This window comes from Sminthopsis crassicaudata, chromosome X (assembly GCF_048593235.1).
Source record: "Sminthopsis crassicaudata isolate SCR6 chromosome X, ASM4859323v1, whole genome shotgun sequence".
Classification (NCBI taxonomy): Eukaryota; Metazoa; Chordata; class Mammalia; order Dasyuromorphia; family Dasyuridae; genus Sminthopsis; species Sminthopsis crassicaudata.
The window spans coordinates 39,783,117-39,804,583 of record NC_133623.1 but is presented as its reverse complement, the minus strand read 5'-3'; the positions used below and the strand labels follow the sequence as shown (position 1 = coordinate 39,804,583).

General features: G+C 39.0%; 1 protein-coding gene across 1 annotated transcript in view; it reads right to left on the bottom strand.

Moving 5' to 3' along the window:
* ATP11C (ATPase phospholipid transporting 11C (ATP11C blood group)) overlaps positions 1-21,467 on the bottom strand; it is a 157,427-nt gene that overhangs the window by 38,442 nt on the left and 97,518 nt on the right. Inside the window, 8 exon segments of the mRNA XM_074278585.1 lie at positions 5,221-5,395; positions 6,943-7,203; positions 9,910-10,091; positions 10,836-10,963; positions 12,213-12,286; positions 14,554-14,625; positions 15,920-16,071; positions 18,689-18,850. Coding sequence (XP_074134686.1) covers positions 5,221-5,395; positions 6,943-7,203; positions 9,910-10,091; positions 10,836-10,963; positions 12,213-12,286; positions 14,554-14,625; positions 15,920-16,071; positions 18,689-18,850 — 1,206 coding nt within the window.

The following is a 21,467-nucleotide window of genomic DNA, read 5'->3' as shown; positions in this document are numbered from 1 at the left end:
GTGTGTACCACATCAGGAAGCATGGCTTTGTATTTGGCTACAGTAATATGCTAGGGCTTTGGAGGAGGTAAGGATGATAAAGAATCATAGATTAGTTAGGTGTGATTACTGGAAGAAGAAGGGGACAAGGGATTCAAAAGCAGAAGACAGGATCTTCTTATGTTGGCTAAGTAAGGGAAAGGAGTGGGCACGAGAGGGATAATAAGCATTTCTATGGCATCTATTTTATGTTGTTTAGTTTGCTTCACAAATATCACTCAATTTGATCCTGACTACAACTCTTTGAAGTAGGAGTTATACCCACACTGCCCCAGCAGCTGTCTCAACAGACCTAAACAGCAGTGATGGACTCTAGAGAATAGGAAAGAAATGGAGGGTATGAAGTTCACAATGAGGGCAATGAACACATTTGGGAAGAATGATCAGCCTATATTACTCAGATGAGGGAAACAGCCATCCAGAGTGGGATGGGGGGTGATCAGAGAAGGAGGTCGTGGAAGAGGGCAAACCAGCAAAGGATGATTTTATGAAGGTCCTTAGCTAGAATACTAAAGTCACTAAGGATAGGGCCAGGGATGAGGGGGACAGGATTCAAATATTAAAAGAAATTCTGATAGCAGTTGAAATGGAGGTTCATCCTATTCACAGGGAGATCGTGTAACATAACCTGATGGCAGCTAGTTAGAAGGAGCTGATGACAGTCAGGACACTGCTGAGGTTGTAGTTAGGAAGTTCTAAGGTCAAATCTGGACTCAGATGTTCACTAGTTGGTTGACCTTTAGCAAGTCACTTAACCTGTTCCTGCCTCAGTTTCCTCATTTATAAAATGGAGATCATAAAAGCCCCATCCTCCGGGGGTTGTGGTGAGAAGCAAATGATAGAATATTTGTTAAGCAACTAGTACAATGCCTGGTACATAGCAGGTGTTACAGAAATGCTAATCCTTGTCCTTATTGTGATTGTTTTTACTGTTATTATTGAGGCAGAGAAAACAGGCCTATTTAGCTTTCTGTTTGTCTTCTCTGTCTGGGAGAATGGCCTTTAAACTGGTCAGAATGACAGAAGCATGGCAAAGAGGGAAGCAGACAAAAAAATTCAACAGCTCAAACAAAATGGGACTTTGACAGGTTACAATCCTCCTTAAGAGCTCCGGCTATACTTTGCCCAGTTATGGTGAGAGCCCAAAGCAAGACAAATTGGAGCCAGAAATCGAGATGAAAGACACGCATGGGGAAGATCAAGTAGTCCCGCTTCCATGACAGAGTATGGCTTAAGAAGATTAGGGTGCTTCTGTCTGGAGCAATCTAGGATAAAGTCTGTGGTACATTGGGAAAATCATCAAAGCTATGGCAACAGAACCCAGAAACAACAAACCCCAGCAGTGAAGGACTATTTCTCAAGTCCAGAAGGTACTTTTTAAAAAATACAAATCAATCCAATCAACCAAGACTTATAGCAGTTACCAGGAGCAGGAAGGGAAAAGAAAATGACAATATGGAAGCGTGAAGTCTCTTTTCTCAAGAAACTTACAAATAAGTCACATGATGTCTATCTGCCTCAGTTGCTCCAACTCCCCCTTTATTCAAGCTCTGATGGACTGACTCTTCTCTTTGCCAAGGCCACGCCCATATGAGACCCCTAAGCAGATGGCTCCCATCATTAGGCTCTTCATTCTTCTTTCTACCTACCCTTTCATTTGTGCTTCTTCAGGCTTTGCCAATGGGAATGCCAGAGCCTGAGATTCAGAAGGTTGCCTTTGACCACCATGGGGCCACTTCCTTGATACCTATAAACTTGTGTGTCCTTCTTCCCCCATTCTTAAAAAACTATATATAAAAATACTATATATAAAAAAACTATATATATATATATAAAAGGGGCTATACACTAATTATTTTGAAAATGAAAGGCACATAGCATTTTGGAACCAAAGTAGAATACTATTATGAGATCTGTGTTACCATTGCTTACATAACATTTTATTGGGTTGTAAATTACCTTAACACTTAATTGGACACTAACATCAAGCATTAAGCTATCATCCTCTACCTCTCCTCCCTTTTTTCAGCCAAGCTCCAAGGAAAAGCCATTCACAATCAGTATTTTTTACTTCTTCTGTTCTTGCTCTCTTCCAAATCCTTGACAATCTGTATTCAAGCCTCATCATTCAACTAAACATGCCCTTTGCAGTCTCACCAATGATCTCTTAATTGCCAATCTGATGACCTTTTCCTAGTCCTCATCCTTCTGACCTTTTTGCAGCATCTGACACTGTCAATCACCTTCTCCTGGACACTCTCCTCTTTCTCACGTACACATGCCTATATATGTATGTGTTGTCTACGCCAGCTACACCGTAAGCTCCGGGAAGCAAATTGTTTTGCCTTAGCAACTAGCACAGTGTCAGTTACATAAAAGATACCTGATAAATGCTTGACTGGTTGTTGGAATTTAGTTAGGACTTAAATATATAAATAGGAAAAAACGCAAATCATTTAAAAGTTGATTTCTCCATAAAAGTTCTTTTTCTGTGTCACCATGGTTTGTGGGTGGCTCCACAGTGGCCACAGGCGACACTTATGGATCTCAAGCTCTGGCGCATCCACTGGCAAAGTACCGAAAGGTAGATGTTAAATAATGAAACAAAAGAAAATATGTCTCAAGAAAGTAAGGATTAATTACCAAAAGACTGAAGTAGGCAACAATTCCTATGAGCTTCCAGAAAGGACAAGTCAGTGTGGGCTAGAGGGATCTGGGAAAGGAAGGCTTCATGGAAGCATAGAGACTTTAGCTGATCTTGAAAATCAGATTTGAAAAAGCAAAATGAGAGGTTCATGTTCTCATTTTCCAGATGAGTATACTGAGGCCAAAGGAAGTAAAACGATTTGTCCAAGATCACACAGCTACTAAATATTTAAGTGAAACAGGATTTAACCCCTGGTCACCCTGTTAGTCTGCCACTGTACCACTACAGCCCAAGGTAGGTACTCCAAGAACAAAGGCTTAAAGATATAATGGACATTTCAGGGAAGAGTCAGAGGCCCAGCTTGATTAGAGTGAAGTGTTATTGTTAGAGGGGAAATGATAGGAATGGAGAGGGTGGGGACTCTATTACACAAAAATAGAAATAATCTTTATATAACATTTCCTAAGTGTCACTGTGCTAAGCACTTTATAATTATTATCTCGTGTGATCCTTACAACCACCCATGCAAGGGTTGATGATCCCTATTTTTACAGATAAAGGAACTGAGGAAAACAAGTTAAGTGTTTAGGAAAATGTGAACACAGAAGTAAGGTCCCAGAGGAGGGAAAGGGATGTGGGCAGTGATTAGCCTTAAGGAGGGAATGAAATGGGTAGGTACAGTGGAAAAGATGAATCAAGTCCAAAAGTTAGAGGCTTCCTAATTACAAGTCACTCTGCCTTAGTTTCCTCAAATACAAAATGGGAGTAATAATAAAATCTACCTAGGAGGTTGTCATGAGAATTTATTTGCAAAGCACTCATCACAGTGCCTGGCATTCAGTCGGTGCTATATAAATGATTAATATTCAAGCTTTGTTACTTATTAGCTATATGATCTTGAGCAAGTCATATTTCTCCACACTCTGGCTTCCTTATCTCTAGGGAGAAGGCAGTGGGAAACATCTGGAAGAAATAAGAAAGTGTGGCTGAATATATGGGGTGAAATCAAAGAAATGGGATGGTGGTGCCATTAAGAGGAATTTCAACTCAGCAAACATTTCTTAGTCCCGTATGAGGTGGAAAGCACAGGGGGTACCAAAAATGAAAAATGACAAGGTCTTTTCAATGTTCTTACAGTCTCAGAGATCGAAGGATGAAATGTACAAAAATGATAAAAGGGAGAATGTGACAGGAGCAAAAAAGAATCCTGAGAAAGGTGACATCAGAATTACTTTTCACCTGGTCCCAGTAGGTAAGGGTGGATGGGAAAGAGAAGTCAAGAAAAGGAGTCAGTTTGGAGGCGAAGAGCATGAATTCAGTCCTAGCTATAATGAACAACAGCATGGCAAGTTTGCTGCTAAAGACAAAATCACAACCCAAAGAAGAGGTCACGAGTCAAAATCTAGGTTATCTACCCAGAGATGATCATTACAGCCATGATATTGTATGAGGCCCATTGAGAAGATTATAGGATTGCAGTCTTAGAGCTGGAAGGGACCTCAGAGTTCATCTATTTCAATCTCTTCATTTTACAGCTGAGAAAAATTGGGATCCAGACTTTGTGACTTGCCCAAGATCACACAGGCAGAAGCAGCAGGGCTAGGACTTGATTCCAAGACTTTGGCACCAAATTCGCAGCTATTGACTAAGTTTTGAACAGGCCCACATTTGGGGGCAGAAGGCAGGAAGCAGAAAAAAGGGTCAATGGACAAGGTAGGAGGGGATCACTGATATCCCTTGGGAACAGGGTTTTGGTAAAGTATGAGTACTAGGCTACAGAATCACAAGTGGGTGTAAAGGGAGCAACAGGAAAAGATCACTCAATTACGAAGTTCTGACAATGAAAGGAAGGAAAGAAATTGAACTGCAGCCAGATAGGTCAGAAGCAAGAAGCAGAAGGTTTATTTGTTTAAGATCACATTCAAAAGCATAGGTGAAAGAGCCAGAGAGAGATGAATGCTGATCGTAATTCCTACTGGAAAACTTGGAAGAAAAAAAAAATGTATTGTCCAGGTGAAATCTGAACATGTCTTTCCCACTCCACCCCCAATGCAGAGCATTAAGAGTTATGGCTATTCAACAAGATTATGTGATGATCAACTCTGTGGGACATGGCTCTTTTCAACAATGAGGTGATTTCAGCCAATTCCAACAGACTTGTGATGGAGAAAGCCATCTACATCCATAGGAGGGGACTGTGGGGACTGAGTGTGGATCACAATCTAGTATTTTCATTTTTTTGTTGTTTGCTGGCTTTTTTTTTTCTTTCTCATTTATTTTCCTTTTTGAGCTGATTTTTTTTTGTGTGTGCAGCAAGTCAAATGTGGAAATATATAGAAAAGAATTACACATATTTAACATATATTGGATTATTTGCTGTCTAGGTGAAGGGGGTGCAGGGAAGGGAGGGAGAAAAATTTGAAACACAAGGTTTTGCGAGGCTAAATGTGGAAAACTATCTTTGCATATATTTTGAAAATAAAAAGCTATTTTTTTAAGAAAAGAGTGATGGCTGTTTCTTGGATCATAGTTACCTGTGCTTTCTGTAGAGGGGCCATCCGACAACACAGAACAGCAGTGCACTTGATACAAATCTGCATAAAGATGGTTTTGTAATTGGTCGAAGTAGACTCTTGGCAAGAATTTAAAATGAGTGACAAAGTTGACCCATCGATTATTAGTCCATATTCTTGGTGTTCTCCCCACCCTCTAAAAAGAAAGAAGACAAAAATATATTTGAGTTTATAAAAATTTTACATTTAACACACACATATGTATACATATATGAAAGACCCAAATGGATGGATATATAAGTGGTCAAAGGGGATTGAGTGGAGACTGTGCAAGAGGAATTAAAGCAAGAGAAATAAAACTAAACATGACTAGCTTAAATCAAATTAAATCATGGTTTAGAGAACGTTGATCCTTGGTGAACGTGGCAGATGAGAAAAGAAGTAAATCTATACTGAGTTCTTATAATACAGTGGTTTCCCTTCAGACCCTAGGATTTCAAGAGACCAATCAGAGTTGTTCCTTCAATGTGTGGTAATACCAATTGTCATTTCTCAACAGATAAGTGGTCAAAGAATATAAAAAGTTTACAAAGAAGATACGCATATTATCACCAACCATACAAAAAGTTGCTACAGATGTCTAATACTAAGACAAATGCAAATTAACAGAACACTGAAGTTTTACTTCATATCTCTCAAAAGACAAGATAATAAAAGATAGAAATAGTCAATCTCTAAGAGGATGTGGGAAGACAGGCATGTTAAAATACTGTTGGTGTAGCTGCCAGATGGTTCAACCATTCTAGAAAACAGTTTGGATTAATTTGAGAAAAGTGGTTAAACACTTTATACCCTGTGACATCGCAATCTCAGTAATGGGCGTCTACTACAAAGTCAAAGTCAGAAACAAAGGTTTGATTTATACCAAATGTTCAAAGCCACTCTCCTCATTGGTAGTCCAAGTGACCATCATTTAGACAATGAATGAACAAAGAGATATGGAATGTTGTTGGGCTATAAGAAATCATAAATATGAGGAATTCAGATGAACTGATGCAGAGTAAAGAAAGTGGAATTGGGAGAACAGTAGATATGATGACTATGGTAATGTAAATGAAAACAATATTTAAAAGCAGCTAAGCTTTTAATAATGACAATGAACAATTTTGGTCTTAGAAAAAGGCTGATGAAACGCATCTCCATCCTCTCATTAGGGAGGGACTATGGATGCCCAATGATATACAATATTAAACATGATTGTTGCCTCAGTGGGTTGCACCATCACCACCACCCATGAGAAGTGAAGGTTCAATAGGGGGAAAATAACTGTGGAATAAACATAAAAGATATCAATTAAACTTCTTTTTAAAGTGTGATCACTGATTTGTATCTCCTCCATCACTTTTAGGTCCTTTTCAAATCATCAAAGTAAAATTAAAAATAAGAAGCTATAAAATAATTTCTTTTTTTTTTTTTAAATAATTTCTTAAAACCCTTTTTTTTGGTTTTAATATGGATACTGATTACTGATAAGCATAGTGACTTATGCCTTTTGTTTTTTGGGTAAGTTTTATGAAAATCTAAATTGATTGTATTTTCAGAGAGGAAATGGAGGATCCCACTACCTTTCGTGGGTGGGTTATCAGTGAAACTACTCAAGGACAGATACGTGTCTCTGAAGATGACAAAAGCATGGCAAAGGAAAAGAAGGCCTGTCACCCATCTGCTCGTCTCTTTTCTTACTTTTTGATGCTTCTACGTTTGGGGAATCCATATACCAACTTCTTATGGTAATCAACGAGCAGTTCGTGCAGAAGATCTTCTCTTCTGTCACTGTCTCCGATGGTGCGAGTGGTCAGCTCCAGGAGTTCAGTGTTAGTCTGGAAGAGGCGGCAGGCGTAGCAGGTAGACTTGGCAGTCTCCATTTTATCCCCGGTGAGCACCCAGACTTTCATACCTGCCTTGTGCAAGGCTTCAATAGTCTCAGCTGCTTGATCCTGCAGCCTTAAAGGAAAAATGAAAAATTTTTTCTCCCTCATTCCCAATGTCAATTTCACAAAATTTATTTTAATCTGAATTCACAATTTTTTCCAATCATGAGACTGCACCTTGTTCTGTCTTCCTTTGTATCCCACCCCTGACTCCATGCCCCCACCTACACACACAGACCTTTACAATATTATAAGCCATTCATTTATTGATTAAGCAAATTCAAATTAATTTTGGTTTTCAGAATTAAAGTACAACCCTTGTGATATACTATGGCATAACAAAACTAGGAATGACCTGTTTCAGACCAGTAAGCAAGAAATTCACCTCATCATTTCCTACCTGGTTGAACCTCATGAATTTGCTGATCTCCAGAAAGTCTTTCTGCCACAAGATCCCAACACAGAAAATCACCCTGCCTCAGATGATTTCCCCTCCGAGTTACAGGCCTTCATTATGCCCCCATGTGGGGAACCTGTCCCAACACATTTCACAGTTCTTTCTGTGGATTGTCTTTCCCCATTGGATTATAAGCTTCTTGAGGGCAGGGACTGTTCCATGCATCTCCTTGTATGCCTTACTGCTTAGTACAAGCACATGACATATACAAGGTACTTATTATTAACCTCTGAGGTCCTTTTCCATCATAGATATATGACCTTAATGTAACCTTTGTGGGGTCTTGGTTTTCTCCTCTGTAAAATGAGGGGACTGAACCAGATGGTTTCTATGGCCTTGTCCAGCTCCAAGACCTCAGATCCACTGACTCACTCCATTTCAAACAGCTAGTAGACATCAGACGGAGGCCCTGCCCCCAAATCTCCCTGATTCCAAGACGGGCCCCTCTATCTACTTGGCCAGGTTTCCTTGAAGAGGAAGAGGATCTTATTAAAATGGATAGAACCTCCTCCTCACCTAAGGGTAGAATTCTTGAAGCCTGAAATGAGGATTAATATCTGTGAGTAACTTGGGCTCTGCTTAAGCTTTAGGAGGATGAAATGACGAAGCTTATCACATTTCAAAACCATTCGTGTGTCTGCTCTGAATATTGACTATTTTTGATAGGAAGGGCTGATGTGTCTGCCTTATAATAAGAAAGTATGAAGATAGTCGAGACTAAAAAGTCAGCTGTAAGGCAGGATAAACATGAAGCTTGAGGCTCACTTTGGGAGGACTGAAGTCACCTTTAGTAAAATCATCTGCAATTTAAGTAGGTTATATAAATCTGTGGCCAACACAGGAATACAGCTCTTATTCCATTTCATTAGCCTGGAAGAAGTATTAAAGGGCTGGGGCCATTCTGGGAGGCACTGAGGTACTTAAAGACAGGGAGAAATGGCTTAGAATCCTCCCCCCTCTGAAGTTTCTGAGCAATATAAGGGAACCTCTCTGGGCCTTCATATGTATTCCCATTTATAAACTAGGAATAAGCATAACTTTTACCTATCTCACAGGATGGTGAAGATCAAATGGGATAATGTCTATAAAATATTTTATAAACTTTAAAATGCTGTCCAAATTATCAGTCCTTCAGGATTTGTCCTGCCCTCCCCCAGTAACATCCATATGAACCATTTCCAATCTACGAAAGCCACTGCCCCCAAGAAGGCTTTCCCAATTTCCTCAGGCCTAAAGTGAACTCTCACCTAAACATGAAATCCTACAGTACTTTTGAAGCTCACTAATGTGCTTCCCCTATATTGCCTTGTATTGCAATTAGCTGGGGAAATGGCCTGCATTGGGAGGAAGTGAGAACCTTCTCACTAGAGGTGTTCGGTTATGTTTGGACTGGCTTCGAATATCATGGAAGCATTGGGTATCAGTGGTAGATTTCCTTTGAAGGATATCTGGCCTAATTGCACTCTTCCCTCAGTTCACAGGAAGAACACATAGGCCAACACAGGAACACAGCTCTTATTCCATTTTATTAGCCTGGGAGAAGTAACTGTGGATAAGGATTGTCAAATTTAATTCAAGAAATGCCAATTAAGTAAGAGTTTGCTCCACGGTAAGCTCATGTGAGCATATATGGGCCTACATGGTCTGTGCTAGGGGTTGGAGATACAAAGGAAAAACTGAAAAAAAGCCTCCACAGTCACATTCAGCTCCACAGGTGATGGATACTAGGGGGAGAATTCTAACAATCAGGGAGGATTAAGAGGGACCTCATATAGGAAGTGGTTCCCGGGCTAGACTTCAAAGGAAATGGGGATCCTATGGGGGTAGATGTGAAGAGGAGGTACACTTCTGACAAGGAGGTGAGAGGTGGAACACTGTATACCAGCAACAATTTGCATACTGGTTTACATGAAACACCAAGTATAAGACAGGGAGTAACATGAATCAAATCTGAAGAGGTAGTGGGAATCAGATTGTATAGAGCTGAGAGTCTAAGGAATCTCTATTTATCCTAGACATAATTGGGAGCCACTGAAGAGTCTAGAGCAGAGCAAAGGAATGACATGTTTAGAGCCATTTTAGGACTATCAGTCTGACAGCTATGTGGAGAATGGACTGGAGAGAGGAGAGTCAGAGAAATAAATGAAAAAGCTATTGCAATAGACTGAGCAAGCAATAATAACTGTAAGAACTAGGATAAACTGAACTCTCCACTGTTGAGTGGAAAGGGACAAGACTGGGGTCACCCAATGAATAATTGGCAGAGTCACAATTGGGACCCAGGGCTCTTGACTCTTGATCCTGTACCACTTTCTTATTTACCTGTCTTCTACTGCAGTAGATCCAATTAAATTCATGTCAGTCTCGATTTCATCGAAAACCTTGGCTAACTTTTCTTCTCTTTCTTGTAAAGCCATCCTGTTTTCAAGGATCCGACGGTTAATTTCACGATATTCCTCGCGAGTGTATTCTTTATAGGCCACACAGAGTGTTCGATACCCATCCTGGAAGCAAACGACAAAGTGGCCTCTGGTTGCCATACCAGGCACGGATCTAATTTAGGACTTTTGAAATGCTTCTGGACTGTTTATGTATATATAATAGACATGAACCCATTCACATGACAATGAATTCAATCTTAAATAAAAGCTAATAATTTTGTATTTTTAGTGTATAAAATAGTTTATTTTGTAAAAGTTACTGTCCTGGTAAATGATGCAACACTGAAGAGGAAAAAATAAACCCAGAAATGATGAGGAAAAAATAAGCAAAGTAATAAATGGCATAAAAAAGTATGAGAGAAAAAGAACATTTGCTGACAAAAATGGTGAGATTGAGGGGTAACCACTGAACAGCACATATGCTCTACAAAGAATCACCTTGTAGGACATATGAAGGACCCCCTGTGGCAAACTTATGGAATGACAAAGATAAGAATAGCATTGACTGGGACAGGCATGGATGGGCTGCTATCAACATTTGGGTACTCCAAAGAAAGGGAAGGAAACACACTGTACAACAGAGGCTGGACAAGTCTCCAAAACTACAAATTCATCCTAGAAAATTAAACCAAAGGGAGTTTCTCAAAAAAGAGAGAGAGAAAGAGAGAAAGAGAGAGAGAGAGAGAGAGAGAGAGAGAGAGAGAGAGAGAGAGAGAGAGAGAAAATATCCCTCAATATTGCCTCTCCAACTCTAAGATGTACACTAAATACTGAATCAAAATGTGTTTAAAGAAGAAACTTCCACACCAAGCTGTCCTTAGGGACCACTTACCATTGCATGCGTTCCACATGAACTTTAATCTGTTCTATCTGGTCCCTTTTCACCCTGGGGAAAATAGCTGAGTCAGCTCCCTTACAAAAGAGGAATATGTTACCTAGAAAAAACAAACAAACAAACAAACAAACAAAAAAACAGAAAATGTGAGTGAGAAACAGGTTTTTAAAAATCTACATGACAATATTAACAATGCAGTACCATGCAATAAATCTTTATTAAATGCCTACTAGGTAAGGAGCAACATGTTAGGTGACAACAGAGAGAAAAACAAAATAAAATGAATAATAAAAACAATAGTGCGGATCCTCAAGGAGCTTATGTCCTATAAAAAATTAAGTAATGTAATTAAGATCTGTTTTCATGAAAAATTTAAAAATTCAATGTAGCTATAAGCCCCTTGGAATGAAAAAGAAATATATATGAATGAGGAGAAATAGTCAAATGAACGTTGAGTCCCAATTCTTTTAGCGGGCCCACCCTGCCACTACCACGCTGTGCCCTTTCATTTCTACCATTCTTGCCCCAGGTCCCTGATGTTGTGATTGGGAGTACATAGAGAGCCCATTCTCTATAGGCACACTCCCTCGCTACACCTCACCATCTTCTCATTCTCTCTGCTTTCGAATTTTTTTTAACTTTATAATTATAATTTTTGACAGTATATATGCATGGGTAATTTTTTTTACAACATTATCCCTTGTATTCACTTCTCCAAATTCTCCCTGCTTTCTAGCACTCAAACCATAATTAATACTGCTGTTGCTACTGAAAAGGATGTGGCTTTTCACCACCTTCCTGGGGATTCCAAGATTCATCATCCTTGTAACTTTCCAAACCGAAATACTCCTTCTTGAGTATCATTCCTCTACGCATGTCTTCTCCAATTAGAATGTAAGCTCCCTGAAGGAGCCTTTATACTTGCAAAATTCCCAGCACTTAGCAGAGTACCTGGCACTCAATGCATACCTAGATAATTGCTTTTTCATTTATTGATTCACTCTCAGTTTTCCTTCATAAAGCCTCAATTTCCCCATTAGCAAAATGGAAATAGTCATACTCTTGAAGAGTTGCTGTAAACTTCAAATGAGCCATCCCTCATAATCATGATCTATATCTTGCCACTACACCCATATGGTTCTGGAGGAGAAAGTGAGACTGGTGACTTTGCACAGGCTTCCAATCTCTTAAATCTGATTCATTTGCATATCATGGCAACACCTCCTCTTCAAGAACAAAGAATAATCAACAATAATTCAAATAAGCTAATGTTCACAGAGGTGCTGGAAGGCAAAAAGGCCCCTTGGGATGGCCAGACATCGTCACGGGCATAATTCTTTGGTACATACCTCGAGCATTTCTCACAATCACACTCATCCGTCTCCGAGAAGAATCAAAGTGTAAAGTATGAAGAAGCTCGAACCTTTGGGGAAAATAAGAGACAGAAACCTAAATTACATTAAGAATAAGGGGGCAGCTAGATGGTGCACTGCATAGAGTAATGGCCCTAAATTCAAGAAGACCTGAGTTCAAATCCAGCCTGAGACACTTAACAACACTTCCTAGCTGTGTGACTCTGGGCAAATCACTTAACCCCAATTGCCTCAGGAAAAAAAAAAAAAAAAAAGGGACTAAACTGTAATCATACTAAGAAACAACCAAATAACATGGTGTGTGTGGGAGGGTAATTTTGTTTTCTGTTTTTTTTTTGTTTTTTTTTTGTAAAAAGGCATAAAGTTCAGTCCTTCAACAAATGTTTGACTAACTATACCAAGCAAAGACCTCACTTCAGGGGCTAGGAGTGACATGGGGATGATTAGGACAAGGAAATAAATCTGGGTCAGGAAGTATCTTTTAACTTGTATTTGTACTCCTAGTACTTAACAAAGTGTTTAGGTCATGTTGTTCAGTCATTTTTCAGTCCTATTTGACTCTTCATGACCCCATTTGGGATTTTCTTGACAAAGATATTGGAATAGTTTGCAATTTCCCTTTCCAGCTCACTTGACAGATGAGGAAACTGAGGCAAACAGGATGAAATGACTTGCTCAGGGTTACACAACTAGTGTCTGACGCCAGATTTCAACTCATAAAAATGATTTCCTAATTCCAGGCTCAGTGCTCTAACTACCTAGCTGCCCTATTGGCCCACTGTTAATTGCTTAATAAATCCTGGTTAACTGACTAGGGGAGGGGGAGAGAGGAAGAGAAATCAATCATGTCATTAACAAAAATAATACAAATGGGAATATAATAGATGACTAAAAGGAGTATACAGTGCTCTAAGAACAGATGAGAGAGGAATGTCACTTCTAGCCAGAGGATGGGGACATTGCTTGTGACCTGGGCATTGTAAGATGGGGCAGCTGTCACCAGGTGGTGCTGCTGAGAGAGTGTGTTCATAGGATTATAGATCTGGAACCAGAATGACTTTTAGCAGTCATCCAGTTCAACCCAGTCATGTTTTTAAAATAAAAAGATTCAGGCCCCAGAAATATTAAGTGACTTGCTCACTTAACCAAAACTACACAGCAAATAAATGGCACACATGGATAGGAAGTCAGTTCCTCTGACACCAGATCCCATGCTCTTTTCAACGTCTTCCAACCTCAGAAGACAGCCCCCTAATCCACTATGACACGCTGCCTCCAGGCTACGCCAATATTTTTATTCATTGCTCACTTCAGATATTCCCTCATAAGCCCTTAAATGTCTGACTCTGACTACACCTTAATTTGTAAACATATTCACTAGACAAAGATACCAGAACAGAGATAAGCCCATGTTTTTCCAAATCTCTTGCAGCTCAAAAAATAGTCTCCCACACATGATAATCCACAGTAATTTATGACTCTGTTCAAGCCTGAAATTATAAGTTAAGGCCAAAGGTGGCTGAGAAGCCCTGAGGTCAAGAGAGGACTGTGGGAACAGACTGTGGACCACACAATAACATTTTCACTCTTTTTGTTATTGTTTGCTTGCATTTTATTTTCTTTATCATTTTTTTTTCCTTTTTGACCTGATTTTTCTTGAGCAACAAGACAAATATGTGTACATATATTGGATTGTTAAATGTTTAACAACATCGGATAAATTGCCATTTACTGGAGGGAGTGGGGCAAAGAAGGGGAAAATTTGGAACACAAGGTTTTATAAGGGTCAGTGTTGAAAAATTATCCATGTATATGTTTTGAAAATAAAAAGCTTTAATTTAAAAAAAAAAAGTCCTAAGGACAGAGCAAGCTGATCTAGCAGTATAAGCTATTGACCTAGACCATTGTCACTCTCTCAGAATGAATGTCACTTTGACCTAGTCCATTAGGGCTAAATTTGTCAGCCATGGAAAATTTTCACACCAAAGCCAGATAACTACCATTACTAGGGAGCAAAGTCACCAAATTCCCAGGTCCATCAAAGCAAATAGGTGCTCTGTTCTTTCATTATTATTTTTTTTTGGTGAGGCTACTTGGGTTAAGTGACTTGCCAGGGGTCACACAGCTAATAAGTATTTAGTATCATATTAAGTATAAGTGTTAAGAGGCCATATGTGAACTTTGGTCTTCCTGACTCAAGGGTTGGTGCTCTTCTCTGTTCTTTATTTGGACCCTACTTTCTTTGTGGTCCTTTCTGAATTCATGGCCTATTTACCAAGGTGTCAAGGAAATGAGACCTGTTATTAACTCTACTCACTCTTCAATTTCATTGGACTGATTTTCCAATTTCATGCGGCCATCCTTAATTCCCAAATAGGTATATCCATACCTGCAAGAGAGCAAACCAACACTTAAAATATCTTGCATATTGTCCTAGTTATCACCAGCATCATCATGTCTGGACCTCTGATTTCATTCATATGGAGAACTTCCTCCACAAAAGTGGAATGGCAGTTATGGATGATAGTCTTTTAAAAGCAGACATTCTTATATCTTTTTCTTGTCCTGGACCCCCCAAGAGTCTGGCGAACTTCACTAGCACTTTCTCAGAAAAATGGCTTTAAGTGCATAGAATAAAACACATGATTATACTAAAGATGTCATGTTTTCTTAATCAAGTTCAGACACCCCCTGAAATTCCCATGAACTTCTTAGGGGTCTCTAGACCCTTGAAAAGACCCTTCATCTTAGGGCACTGTAAAGATAGGTGACATCCCTCGGCTCTAACATGGGTCAGGGATAGAGACTGAACCCCCCTCTCCCTATCTCGAAACTTGGTGGTGAATATCCACTAAGTCTACCTAGCTCCTGCCATGATTAGCATTCTTTTCATCCTCTGTGATGGAGACTTGACAAAAAATGGCCCTCGGCCTATCATTCTTTTACGTTTAATATTCCATCACCTGTGGTACAGAGTGGTCAAAGTGATCATTGACAAAAAGTAAACACTCTAGGAGTTGATATTTGATGAGCAACAAGATCTTATTTTTGTCTTACTCTGTGATTTAACTGAGGAAATTAGGCGACACAGTGGATAGAGCACTGGATAAGGAAGTCCTGACTTCAACTCCAGCCTCACAATTACCAGCTATGTGACTGAAATAATACTTGAAAAGTACTTAGCACAGTGCAGGTGCTTACTAAAGGCTTGTTTTCTTCCTTCCTAACTGGCATGAAGAACTACAAGTATAAAAAGTCCCTCTGCTGAGGCTGATTGGCAAGTATTCTGCAACTTGTAGCCATAGGAAGTTGCTTGGGATACCAATAAAAAAAAACAAAAAAAAACTAAAAGTTCATTCATACACAGAATGAAACAATTCATCATCTCCAGGTCACACAAAGTCAAGTCTTGAACCTGTCTTCCAGACTCAGAGGACATCCCCCCTAATCCACTATGTCACACTGTCCCAAGCCTATGTCAATATTTTATATTCACTGCTGCTCACGTCAGAGACTCACTCACATAAGCCCTTAAATGTCTGCCTCTGATTCTCTGTATTAAATTGTAAACATATTCACTAGACAAAGATACTGGAACAGAGATCAACCTATGGTTTTTCTCCATCTCTTACAGCTCAAAAAATAAAATCCTCCTCAGGAGAAAAATAAAAGACTCTACTTACTTCTGAGCCCCCTTTACCAAAGCAATTTCATCAGGGGATGAGGAGATGTATGTTAACTCCGCCTCTTCGACAATTCCATCAATATCATCTTTTACTTGAGTTTCCACAGTATGGCACAGGCACAGGGCCCGCAGAAAGAGCTGTTCTCGACTCTGCAATTGCAACAACAATAACAGAGTGTGTCAGTTTTAGTCACTGAGGATCACAAAATCAGAGATTCCCCAAGATAAGAAGGGATCTCAAAGGTCATCCAATCCAACTTTTCTTCCCAAATCTAGAATGAGCAAGCCCCAAATCTCTACTGAAAGATCTAGTAGTGTTGGGGAACCCACTACCTCTCAAGGTCCACTTTAGGATGGCTCTGTCTCCAAAAAGGTTTAAATTTCACTAAGACTAAATGTGAATTTGGAATTCTAAATTTAAAAAAGATGTTAAAATTGTATTTGCATGTGATTGGAAAAAAAATTAAATGCTAAAAAAAAAAAAAAAAAGAAAAAAGAAATCTTTCTCTCCTCAACCAGGAGTTCCTACCTCTGCTCTCAGAACAAAATTAATTAAAGAACACAGAAAAGACATCAGAAGAGGCCTTTATATAAAACAGAGGGGTCAAGCATGTGGCCCAAGAATCATATTCGCAGCAACACACTCAAACCAGATTCAAATTTTATTAGGAAATATTTCTTGAAATAAATAAAATGACAATAAAACAAAGATAGTATTAAATTTGGCAATGAACATAAGGCTATAACCACATTCCTGACCTCTATTTCCACTTGATACCACCGATTTATACAAAGTTCAGAGGATATGGGCAGTTCCTTCCACTAATCTCATCTACATCTTGCCCTCTAGGAAAGCCTCTACCCATTGTGCTTGGGGGCACTTCACTACAACTCAAGAAATCAAAATTATAATGTAAACAGAATCTTATCCATTCAGAAGGTTATATTAAGTCTTAAACCAAGCAGTCTTCTAGTGCCCCTGGCTGCCTCTGCTTTTAAGTCCCAATACCTCTAAGGTGTGTGTTAACACTTTCAGAGAAGAACAAGATTAGAAGATCCTAGAATAAATCAATCAAACTCTAAAATAAATACCAGCCTAAAGGCCTCTCTCAGAAGTGGGCAGGAAATTAGGTTTAGTAGGAGTCTGGATGGTTAAATACCCAAATCACAGGACCTTCCCTCAAGGAAATTATCTAGTTCAATGGCAAGCAAAAGTGACAATCAAGTGTTCCCTTCAACATCTCCTCCCCTTCCTCAACTGTAAAAGGAAGGGGATAAGCCACCACACACCTCTCAGATTGGCTAAGATGACAGGAAAAGATAATGATGAATGTTAGAGGGGATGTAGGAAAACTGGGACACTGATGCATTGTTGGTGGAGTTGTGAAAGAATCCAGCCATTCTGGAGAGCAGTTTGGAACTATGCCCAAAAAGTTATCAAACTGTGCATCCCCTTTGGCCAGCAGCGTTACTTCTGGGCTTATATCCCAAAGAGATACTAAAGAAGGGAAAGGGACCTGTATGTGCCAAAATGTTTGTGGCAGCCCTCTCTGTGGTGGCCAGTAACTGGAAACCAAGTGGATGCCCATCACTTGGAGAATGGCTGAACAAGTTATGATGTATGAATGGTATGGAATATTATTGTTCTATAAGAAATAACCAGCAGGATGATTTCAGAGAGGCCTGGAGAGACTGACATGAACTGATGCTGAGTGAAATGAGAAGAACCAGGAGATCATTATACACAGCAACAATGATACTGTATGAGGATGTATTCTGATGGAAGTGGCTCTCTTCAACAATGAGGATTCAAACCAGTTCAATTGTTTAGTGATGAAGAGAGCCATCTAAACCCACAGAGAGAACTGTGGGAACAGAGTGTGGATCACAACATAGCATTCTCACTCTCTCTGTTGCTATTTGCTTGCATTTTGTTTTCTTTCTTCGTTTTTATTTTTCTTCCTTCTTGATCTGATTTTTCTTGTACAAGATAATTGTATAAACATGTATACATATATTGGATCTAACGTGTATTTCAACATATTTAACATGTATTGGACTACGTGCCAGCTAGGGTAGGAGGTGGGGGGAAGGAGGGAAAAATATAGAGCAAAAGGTTATGCAAGGGTCAATGTTAGAAAAATTACCCATGCATATGCTTTGTAAATAAAAAATTCTCTTGCTGGTCAACAGGGAGGAGGGCATTTGTAGGGGAGAAAAGAAAAATGCTAACAAGAATGAAATAGGGGGAAAAAAAGGACACTGAAGAATTTTTTTTTAAATGACCAGAAGAGAACATTAGGAAATTCAGAGGGAGATACAGACAAGAACAGTTCTGCACTGTGTTGAAAGGAGATTAGCAGTTCCATTTATAACATTTATTTCCTGTTCTTTGTTTATGGAAATGTTTCTATGGACATTTGTCAAGTTTGAAATATCAAAAAATTAAGATATCTGATCCTAAATAAAATATCCAACCTTCTAAAGTCTCCTTTTGAAGGCCTGGGAGGAGAGGGAGGAGCCAGGCTCAAGAGTGCAAAGGGCTAACCAAAGCTCTGGCTATTTGATTCCCTCCCATTCCCCACTCCCACCCCTTATAACATTTTACATTGAAACTCCTTATAGGGTGGATCCCCTTCAAGAGGACTGATATGCAGTGTAAGCTGCTATTAGCATCACTGAAGGCACTGCTATAGCAAATCTATTGGAATTCTCTCAAGGCAGTGACTATGAAGAAAAACCAAGCCCATCCCACTACATTACCAACCTTTTCGGCTCTTCCAGGCTGTGGCTGAGCTCCATCAGTTTCAGAAAAAGCCTCCGTTTCTGTAGTTTCCTGCTTATAAGAATGCCCGTCTATGCAACACTCGATAAATTCCATAGTGTTCTCAGTAAGTGTTCCAGTTTTGTCAGTAAATACATATTCCACCTGAAACATGGGAATACACACATGCACAAGAACACACACAAAGGGAAGAGAAAGCAGAGCGTAAATTCTCTGAGGTCAACGGTCAGTGTGGATCTTTGTGGAAGGCTAGCACCTAGCTGGGACAAGGCAGGTCAAGAATTCATAAATGTTTCTTTCATTGTCATCCATTTCCAACCCAATTTCTACCAAGGAACAACATTAAGGTGTCAGAAATTACATAAAAGTATTTTGCAAATCTTTTTTAAAATGTATTTTACATATCTTAAAGGGCTAGAGGAAAGGGTTAGCAATTCTCAACTGGAAAAGCTCTTGTAGACTATGTAATCCAACCATTTTATTTTAAGGCAGCCTGACAAATTGGAGTTCTGAACTTCTTTCTTCTTTTTGTAACATTTCAAGGACTATGGCAGGGATTGTTAAAATAACAGCTTCTAGTAATTAAGTAAGAATATAATGATGTCAGCTTATCTTCAGAAGGCAATCTTCAGTACAACTCCAGTAAAAGACAGGTGACAAGAATGACTTGGACTTCATTGTGTCCCCTTGGGAGAACATTTTCTATTACTTGGTAAAGTGACTGTCTGCTTGTTCCGAAAGTATTTCTTTTGGATTAAAACATGTTTACCATGTGTTCTGCAAATGCCTATCAATCTCCTTCCTCTTTCCCAGCAAGGAAATGTTAATGTTTCTAAAACTTACTTAGGGTGATGGGCAATGAGTATATGTACCTTTGTTAGCATATTTTCTAAGTCTGTTATGTTCTAGTTTACAGGTTTCTCTACTTTGAGTCTCTTCATTAAAAGACAACTTGGAGATTATGGTGATATTGATTAAAGAACAATTAAAAAACAAATTTTTATGGACAAATATAATGTTCAGACAACTAGGGGTGATAATTTGATCGAAGATAATATTCCAGATCTTTGATGGTTTTGTTTAAGGTCTGAGTTCTCCAATCAGCCAGCTGACCCACTGTATAGATCACTATGCCTATAAGGGGGAAGACCAGAATTCAAATCCAGACACTTACTAGCTGTGTGACACTGGGCAAGTCACTTCACTTCTATTTGTCTCAGTTTCTTCAAATACAAGATAGCACCTGCCTTAAAGGGTTGTTGCAAGGATCAAATGAAATATCTGTAAAACTCTTTGCAAAGTGCTATATAAATGCTAGCTACTATTGTTTTGTAGTCTATTTCTATTACAGGGATTTGTCATCAATCAGTCCAAACAAGATAGCAGCTTCCGGTGTAGAATTCTAGCCACAAAATCATGTATTGTTAGGTTTAAGGTACATGCTATATTTTTGCAGGCTGTAGTTACACAGTTTCTACCATTTCCTCAAATGATTTGCATTGATCAGATTAAGACCCAACACCAGAAGGATAACTTGATTGGAATTACTGGTAGAGATGACCTGTTCCAGCATGGCCATCAAAAACCTTTCTTTTTTCGAAAATAACTCCACATGACTGACATTTATTTGACACTTCCTGTTTAACACATTATTAACAAATGATTGGCAGAGCTGACGACATTGCCCAGGAAGGGCCTTTTCAGGCCACTCTTCACTAATCCTTTTTATAGGCTCAATCCAGAGGCATATTCAGCAAATCCAATGATGGCTGCCTTGCCTTATTCCTTACTGATTTTCTGCTTGTTTCAAAAGTATTTCTATAGTATTAAGACATGTTTACTATATGCTTTGAGAATGCCTATCAATCTCTTTCCTCCTTGTTGGCAAGAAGTGTTAATATTTATAAAATTCAAGACTGATGGACTTTGGGTTTAGTTAATATTGTAAAGGTTTTTGTTAGGGCATTTTCCAAATCTATTATGTTCCATTTTATAGTAGTGAAAGTATGTATTGATTAGCAATGCATAAGAGTGAATTACCTTAAATATGATTGCTTCATTAAATTTTGAATTCAGGATTATTCTAAGTATCTGAACACAGCCAGAACTTTGTTCTTGATAGCTTTATGCTCAGGTATTTTATGTGGAAGACAACAAGATTTTTGTAAGTACAGCCTTCAAGCAATATTTCAATTTGACCTATAGTTAGGAATTTTACATTTCTTCTTCTTGTTGTTCAGTCACTTCAGTCAAGTCTGACTCCCTATGACCACATTTGGCGTTTTCTTGGAAAAGATACCAGAGTAGTTTCTATTTCCTTTTTCATCTCATTTTACAGATGAACAAACTGAGGTAGACAGGGTTTAGTGACTTGCCCGGTGTCACATAGCCATTAAGTGTCTGAGGCTGGATTTGAATTCAGGAAGATTAGTCTACCTGCCCCAATTTTATACTTATCAAGTCCAAATAAAAGTCTGATTTAATTGGAGAGATGGTCCACGAAAGTCTATCAATTGTCTGTCTTCTCCAGAAGAACCTTCAATTTAGAAGCCAACCATGTATACCAAGTAATTAATAAGAAAATAAGGGCAAAAAATGTTTGTGGCAGCTCTTTTTGTTGTAGCTAGAAACTGGAAGTTGAATGGATGTCCATCAATTGGAGAATGGTTGGGTAAATTGTGGCATATGAAGGTTATGGAATATTATTGCTCTGTAAGAAATGACCAACAGGAGGAATACAGAGAGGCTTGGAGAGACTTAA